This window comes from Hemitrygon akajei, chromosome 8, assembly GCF_048418815.1.
Source record: "Hemitrygon akajei chromosome 8, sHemAka1.3, whole genome shotgun sequence".
Lineage (NCBI taxonomy): Eukaryota > Metazoa > Chordata > Chondrichthyes > Myliobatiformes > Dasyatidae > Hemitrygon > Hemitrygon akajei.
The window spans coordinates 9,740,215-9,748,935 of record NC_133131.1 but is presented as its reverse complement, the minus strand read 5'-3'; the positions used below and the strand labels follow the sequence as shown (position 1 = coordinate 9,748,935).

Genomic DNA, 8,721 nt, shown 5'->3' with positions numbered 1-8,721 from the left:
GCTGCTTTTATTTGGAGTAGACATTACTTATCAGTGTTTAAAATACTTTCTCACTCTGCAAGTGAACAAAATGCTGCTGTGTTTGGGTGCTCTACCTTATTAAAGTCATCTCAGAATTGTTTTTTTAAGGTGAAGATGTTTAATTAGCAGAAGTATTGCATCTTCAGAGTGGGACATCCCATTTCCCACTCTTTTGAAACTAAGGGAGCATTGCTACAGGGGACAATGTCATAAACTATCATTGGCTGAGACGATCACCAGAGGTCATGGGTTAAGGGTGAAGGGTGGAAGGCTTAAAGGGGAAACTTCTTCACTCAGAGGGGTGTGAGAGTGTGGAACGAACTGCCAGTGCAAGTGATGCATGCCAGCTCAATTCAACATTTACGAGAAGTTCAGATAGGGACATGGATGGTAGGGGTAATGGAAGACTATGGTCCTGGTGCAAGTCGATGGCTGTAGACAGTTGAGATGGTTTTGCACAGACGAAATGGGCCAAAGGGCCCGTTTCTGTGCTGTACTTTTTTTGTGACTCTATAAACATGGAGGAGAAGATGATGTTGAGAGGGGGGGTGGTGGGAGATTTGCAAAGAACAGAAGCATTGACAGGGAGCTGCTATGCAAGAACTCAGCAGGTCGGGAAGCATCTGCGGAGAGGAATTAACCAGTTGATGTCTCGGGCCGAGACCCTTCATCAGGACTCAGCCTGAAACATCACTGTAGGTGCTGCCTGACCTGCTGAGTTCCTCCAGCATTTTGCACGCGCATTGCTCTGGGCTTCCAGCGCCCGTGGTTATGCTGGGCAGAAATGCTCGGTTACTTGCCCTGCCTTCCATATAATCGTGTTACTGCAACAGTAACCCAAGCAATCCGCCACTCCTCACACCAGGCTGCTGCCAGCTGGGCTGAACTTGTTGCTAACTGATGTAAGAGAGATTCAAAAGAGAACTGGGAGGTCACTTTACACAGAGGCCAGTGAATCAGCTGCCAGAGGAGGTGGTCAAGGTGGGTATAATTACAACATTTAAGAGGCATTTGCATGGGTACATACAGGAAAGGGCTTGGAGCTTATAGACTGTATGTGGGCAACCGGGACTAGCAGGGCAGATGGTTGGCAGGGATCAATTGGGCCGAACGGCCTGTTTCTATGCTTTGTTACTGTATGACTCTGTAACTGGGGTTTCTGCATCCCCATTTGTTCATATCCTCAGCTCCGAACACCCATCCCATACAGACTTAAACTGGGACTAGCAAGGAGGATGGCATGGTCAGCACAGACCAGATGGGCTGAAGGGCCTGTTTCAGTGACTCTATATCCGTCGTCCGGCATCGCCGCTGATGTACATGCTCATCTCTGAACACCCATCCTGGGCAGAGTTACCTTCGCCTGTCTGGTAGGCTGGACGTCTGTGCGAGTGGGAGAGAGGAAAGGGGCTTGTCTCGCCGTTGCTGTTGTTGCTTACGTGGCTCTGCCGAGCAAGCTACGTCAGTGTCGGAAAGTGTGGCGACATTTGCGGGCTGCCCCCCCCCAGCACGTCGTTAGGTTGTTAACGCATTTCACCGTATGGTTCGAGGTACGTGGGGTAAATAACTCCGTGTCTGTGCATAGAGAGGAAGGGTAAAGGCTACCGCGACACCAGCAAACCCCATTCGATTCCCGCCGCTTAGTGTGTTCTCCCGGTGACTGCTTGGGTTCCGCTTTCCTCCCACATCGCAAAGACATTCCGGTTAGTGGGTGACGGGGGGCTCGTTGGCCCGCACGGGTCTGTTACCATGCTGTATCTCTAAATAAACGAATCTGAAGCCAGTTCGTCCCAAATCAGGGGTAGATGTCGAACACGCTGAGCCTAATCCCACGGTTGTCTGGCTAACCTAGTCCCAAATGAGCACTGCACTTGGGAGAGAGAATGAGAGGAGGCTGGAGCCAGCTGGTCTGAACTGCAAACCGCAATGTCCGGCCCTTGGCACCACTCCCCCTTCCACCAAGTGCTCTTCCGCTTTGCCGCTCAAACTGACCCGCCTTCTGCGGATGGATTCCGGCACTGGGGTTGCCGTGGTCGGAGTTAGACCCGCGTAGCCTGAGTGAAGGGCTAACTCTCTAGCCGCAGCTTCCGGGAGGTGAGGTCCTGACCCCGGTCTGCCAACATGGCCTCCTACCCCTCCGCCCACCTCCAAACTCGTTGTCATTCACACCTTGAGCTCTATCCCTATCTGGACCCAGGCCTCTCTTTACCAGCTATTCTGACCCGTGGCAGTCACTGTTCGAAAGAAACACATTTACAAAAACGAGAAACTGCACTTCTTATCTTGATTTCTTCCCACAAGAAACAGCTTTTCTTTATATATACATATATATGTATATATATGTGTGCATATATACATATATATCTATATATCTATAGTATATGTATATATTTAAAGCAATTCTGTAAATTCAGGTACAACAAATTTAATATTTAATACAGAAAAAATAAATCAGGTTGAGAAGATTTAGTTTCTTCGTCAAATTGAACCACATCCAGAACATGAGGGTTGTTTCCATATGATCATGGAAGTTTACGGCACACACTCAGACCATTTGGCCCATCGCGTCCTTGCTAACTTGGCCTATCCCACTTCCCAGCTCTTGCTCCGTAGCCTTGAACGAAGGTTACGTCGTTCAACGCTGCCTCTGGGGGCAGACCCAAGGAGGAGGCAAAGCAAGTTAGCTAGAACAGCGCAGAGATTCTCACCCAAATCCAAAGCTTCTGTAAAAACCATCCACTAATTCTCCGAGACAGAAAGAAATACTTCAGCATGAACTGTAACAGGGTAACAATATAATCTGTAAACATATATTTCCAGAAATTAATATACCTCAGTTATATAAGGGCTGTGCATTGAGCAAAATGATAGGTTGACACATCAAAAAAAAATATTCCATTGGGAATTTTTTCATACAATTATCTGGCCTCCAGTTTTTGGTACCTGAACGAATCAGGCACAGCCTCTCAGACCAGAATCATCCTTTGCGATTATACAATGCATAATATTCAGCTGGGAGCAATGTAGCCTCATTAGGAGGCTGTTGATACCGCTTGGTTTCTCATCTGAGGGCTTTGTAGAGTTGCTCACATCTGAGGCAGATAACTCGGAGATCCGCCATGCGCCTCAGTTCCCATCGCACGCCCTCATGTCCCAGGGGCGGTGTGATCGGGAGTTCGAATCGTTTCCCCAGGTCACCACTCAGCGACGACTGTCCAAGGAACACTGGGGAGTTTGTTTATTTTCTTTTGTGTCGTTTGTGTTAATTGGAATTAAGCTTCCAAGCAGTCTCTTCTGGACAACTCTTTTCCGCTCGGGTTGGAGTGGGAACCGTTGAGCTGTGTGCTGCCCATTTGGGTACTTTATTCCGAGGATTTCCAGTAGTCCGAAGCAGAATTCCATCCAAAAAAAATCCACCGGTTCCACCTGAGCACACAGCAAAGATAATTGAAGTTTCAAAAATCGTCACAATTTTTTTGTTTTTTTAAATATTTATTTTTGGTCCCTATGGATTGATGGCAGTGTTAGAAAGTTTTTGCCCTTCTTATTACTGGGGGTGGGTGGGGGTGTGGGTCGGAGCAGGTGGGGGGTTTCAGCGGACAACAAGGACCAAAGCGAGGACGAAGGTGAGCCACCCGGAGCCAGGGGTGAGCCTCAGTCCCCTGCCGGAGGGCTGCTGGATGCCGGGCGGCAGCTCCAGGCGGGTGCGGCGGGTGCACTTAATCCGCGACTTGTGCCTGGTCGGGTAGGGGCGGACGCCTTGCTCCTTCTGGCCGGCGTCCGGTAGGTAGTCGTTGCCCCACGCCCCGTCCAGCTGCCCGTCAGCAGCGCCCTTTGGAGCTGCTTCTCCCAGGTAGTTCTTGGCCGAGTCGTCCCGCTGGCCCGTGCCGTTCTGACCTTTGACCAGGGCTGTGCCCCGTGACGGCTGCCCCCCTCCCAGCCTGACCTTGCCCGGGTGGTGGGGGTGCTGCTTGGGGCTCGTCCGGATCTGGTTAAGCGAATCTGGGCTTGTGCAGTTTTTGAAGAGCTGGGCAGACAGGACCTTGAGGTCTTTTCCCTGTACATCCCTGGGGGATTCACAAGTAACACTGGAGCTCGACCCTCTGAATCTCTGTAGCCATTCCCACAAGGATCGAGCCTTACAGCTACATTCCCAAGGATTTCCATTCAGCCTGAGGTACTGTAAGGAGCCAAGCTCTGCCAAACATTCACCCGGAAGCAAACTCAGGCTGTTATTGAACAAATACAAAATGGTAAGGCGGCGGAGATCGTGGAACGCCTGCTTATTAACCCAGTGAAGCTTGTTCTGGTGGAGCAGGAGTCGATCGAGGTTGACCAGCCCTCTGAAAGTGTTCTGGGACAAACTCAACAACTTATTCCCATGCAAAAAGAGCTGAGTGAGGTTAACCAGCTCCAGGAACAGGTCGTCCTGGAGGTACTCGATGTGGTTGTCTTGCAGGTAGAGGTATTGCAAGTTATGGAGACCTTCAAAAATTCCATTGGGCAAGAAAGTCAAGCCACAGCGATAAAGATGCAAGGAGTGAAGCCTCTCCAGACCGTTGAAGGTCTCAGCATCCAGGAATCTCAGGTATCGATTGTCTCCCAGATCAAGCTCCTCCAAGAGGCTGAATCCCTGGAAAGCCTCCGGGTCAATGAAGGTTATGTTGTTGGAGTACAACCAAAGGGTGACGGTGGACGGGCTGAAGGTATTCCTCAGGAGGAGTGTTATCCGGTTATTCTGGAGGAATATTCTCTCGCTGTTGGCAGGAATTCCTTCCGGGATGGTGGTGAACCCATGCGACTGGCAGGTGACGGTCATGGGAGATGGGTAGCAGACACAGTGTCGGGGGCAAGAGACCGAGACGTGGAACTCCAATCCCAGCAACACCAGGAACAGTTCGAGGTTACACCCTGCAACAGAAGGAGAGACGCAAGGTAAGTCACAGTACTGCCTTTATACCATTCAATAAAACGTATTAATTTACTAATTTACTCTGTTCAGTAAATAGTTAGTGAATAGTGACTCTTTTCACTTTTCTAATAGTGACTATTAGAGTCACTAATAGTGACTCTGTTAGTAATAGTCACAGAACACAACAGTGCAAAAAAGGCCCTTCAGCCCATCTAGTCTGTGCTGAACTGTTAATCTGTTCTAGCAATTGGTCTATCGTTGTTACATGTACCACGATACAGTGAAAAGAGGGTGGCATGGTAGAGTAGTGGTTAGCACAACGCTTTACAGCACCAGCAACCTTGGTTCAATTCCCGCCGCTGCCTGTATGGGGTTTGTACGTTCTCCCCGTGACCGCGTGGGTTTCCTCTGGCTGCTCCGTTTTCCTCCCACAAAGATGTACCAGCTGGTAGGTAAATTGGTCATTGTAAATGGTCCCGTGATTAGACAAGGGTTAAAATTTGGTGGGTTGCTGTGAGGGCCAATAGGGGCTATTCCACCTCTCGATAAAGTAAATTAATAAGATTTTGTTTGTATACAATCCATTGGGCTAGTACAAAAGGAAGAGAAACCAGAATGCAAGGCTCACGATCATTATTACAGACCTGTGCAAAGGTCTTGGGCACATTACAAATAGTTAGAGTGCCTAAGACTTTTGCACAGTACTGCAGTAATTTTGTGTATCGCACTGTACTGCTGTCGCAAAAAAAAAACAAATTTCATGACATCTGTGAGTGATGATAAGCCTGATTCTGATCTGGGTCTCTACTGTGGACTGAGAGTGGGACAGGGGCAGGGAGTGAGGAATCATAGTTGGGAAAAGGGGAAGGGAGAGGGGAGAGAGCAGAAAGCACCAGAGAGACATTCTGTAATGATCAATAGACCAATTGTTTGGAATCAAATTACCTTGCCTGGTGTCTCAGGGCTGGGTGTGTCTGCACCCTAGCCTGCCTCCCCCCCACCCCTGGCACTCCTTCTCTGCCACCTGTCCCACACCCCTCCCACGGTGCCCCACCCTCACCATTCCCAACATCCTTTGCTCCCGCCAGTTTTACAAACTCGCTCTCCTCTCCACATAGACAAATACATCACTGTACAAAAGTCTTAGGCACCCCCGCTATATATATGTGCTAAGACTTTTGCACAGGACCGTAAATTGGGAGCAAGAGTTCATCATTATCGTATAAAAGGTCTGTTTGCGAGTCCAATATCAGTGGGGATAAGCGGCCTTGAGCTTGGTGGTATGTATTACACCTGCGCGGAAGAAGAAGAACAACAGAGCAGTATGATTAAACATTTTTATTGGCACACGCCAGGCGCCATTACAATGTGGGAGCTACGAACCGAGCTCACCGAGATGAAAACATGCGGACTCGGAATCCCGCACCCGGAAGAGAGTGCCTCCCGCATGCCAGGGGCCCAGCCGACAGAAACGTGCACACTCGCCACGTCCTCGCCATCCATCTGACCCGGTACAGTATGAGTCCAAAGCTTTTGTGTCTTCTGCCCAATGGAAGGAGGGAGAGGGGAATGGTCAGGGTGGGAGAGGTCCCTCGTTATGTTGGCGACATTCTAAGGCTGTGTAAAGTGCATATGGAGACAGTTCTTATTTAGAGATACAGCATGGAACAGACCCTACTGGCCCAACGAGCCACACCGCCCAGCAGCCCACCAATTTAACACTGGCCTAATCACAGGATAATTTACAATGACTGATTAACCTACTGACCAGTGCGTGTTTTGACACTGGAGCAGCTGGAGGACAGCCACGGGGTCACGAGGGGAAGGTACTAACTCCTTACAGTCGACCCCGGAATTGAACTCCAAACTCCAACGTCCCGAGCTGTAATAGCATCGTGCTCACCGCTACGCTACCATGGCGCCCCAGTACTGTGTCGCGCCTAAAACTCCCTGCGGTTTCTTGTAGCCTTGGGCAGAGCAGTCGCCGTACCAAGATGAGATGCACCCAGACAGGATGCTTTCTATGGGTGGGGGATGATTAGTGACAGAAGAAATGTAATTTCGGTACAGTAGTGCGATTGAATAAAACATAAAACTGGAATAACTGGTGTACTTCATCTGACGTTTATTAAACCTAGTCACCTTGAAACTGGGGTGAAAGAAATTTGGTCTTTGTCAAAAGTCCACAATGTGCTGCCCTGTCAAACAGCTGCACGTCTCATTCAGGTGCGAATGTCACAAGAACAGCTACACAAGTAAAACAGGAGCAGGAGAAGGCCACTCGGCCCCTCAAGCCTGCCCCACTGTTCATAGAGCTATACAGCATGGAAACAGGCCCTTTTTAAATTGATTGATTTCTTTATTTCGAGATACAACAGCAGAACTGGAGCTTCCAGCCCAATGAACCGCGTGGCCCAGCAGCTATTTAACCCTAGCCCCATCGCAGGACAATTTACAATGACCATCTGACTTACTAACCAGTACGTCATTGGAATATGGGAGGACATGGGAGCACCCGGAGGAAACCCGTGCATTCACAGGGAGGACGTGCAAACTCCTTACAGACGCTGCTGGAATTGAACTGCGACCTCAATGCCCCGAAAGCTGCGATAGCGTTGCGCTAGCTGCTACGCAATCGCGTTGACCACCTGGTTCACGCTGACCATGAGGTCTACCTGAGGTAGTCCCAACTGATGGCATTGGGTCTGCACTTCTCTTCACCTTTCCCACCTGACCAATCCAATATGATCATGCATCATCTAAGCTGGCCTCAGCTCCTCTCTGTGTGCCACGTCTCCATCATCCTCAATTCCTTTGACCTTTTGAATATTTATCTGGCTCCACCTTAAGTATCTCTAACCATCTGACCTCTACCTCCCTCAAGAGCAGAGAATTCCAGCGATTCTCCACCCCCAGGGAGGTCTCTCTACACCTCAGTCTTAAATGACTGTCCCCTTATTTTCTATAGCTATGTCTCTTTGTTCATGACTCTCCCACTTGTGGAAGGATCTCAACATCTACCCTGGCAAGCCAGCGATCAGGGATCAGAGTTTAATTTCTGCAAGGAGTTTGCACGTTCTCCCCATGACTGCGTTTCCGCTGGGTGCTCCAGTTTCCTCCCGCTTTCCAGAGACGCACGGGTCAGGGTCACTAAAGTTGTGGGCATTGCTATGTTGGCACTGGAAACATGGCAACACTTACTGCGTTGTAGTAAGTAGTTGTAGACAACCTCAGACTTCGTTGGTTGTTGACACAAACGATGCATTTCACAGTATGCTTCAATGTACATGTGACAAATAAAGCTAATCTAATCGTTCCCTCTCTTCTCTTTATACCAAGAGGCCATCTCCTCTCTAAGCCTCCATCTTGCTTGCAAGGTCTCAACCCAGAATGTCTACATCCCTCTTCCACCACAGGTGCTGCGCGACCTGCTAAGTTCCTCCAGCAGTTTGTTCCCTGAACCAGGTTCCAACCTTTACAGCGTCTTTAAAAAGAAAAGATGTTGCCGAATTCAATTTCTTTATTTTTAAAAAATCTTCATTCACTCATTCATGCAAGAGCGAGATCAAAGTCATGGCCAATCCTCCCTTCAGCCTGCAATGCAGCAATCACCTCAGAAAGCATAACCTTACGAGGAAACGTTGAGTGAGCCAAGGCTTTTCTCTCCGGAGTGAGGGAGGATGAGAGGTGATTTGATAGAGGCGTACAAGATGATAGGAGTCATAGAGGGAACCGCCAGAGACATCTTCCCAGGGTGCATATGGCTAATATAAGCGGGCCTCGTTTTA

The 8,721-nt window shown here is 49.2% G+C and overlaps 1 protein-coding gene across 6 annotated transcripts in view; it reads right to left on the bottom strand.

Annotated features, from left to right (window-relative positions):
* Positions 1 to 2,430: 2,430 nt before the first annotated feature.
* rtn4rl1b (reticulon 4 receptor-like 1b) overlaps positions 2,431 to 8,721 on the bottom strand; it is a 72,565-nt gene continuing 66,274 nt past the window's right edge. For all 6 annotated transcript variants that reach the window (XM_073053179.1, XM_073053181.1, XM_073053178.1 and 3 more), the window contains one exon: positions 2,431 to 4,932. In XM_073053179.1, coding sequence (XP_072909280.1) covers positions 3,614 to 4,932 — 1,319 coding nt within the window. In that variant the 3' untranslated portion in view covers positions 2,431 to 3,613. The remainder of the gene's footprint in view (positions 4,933 to 8,721) is intronic.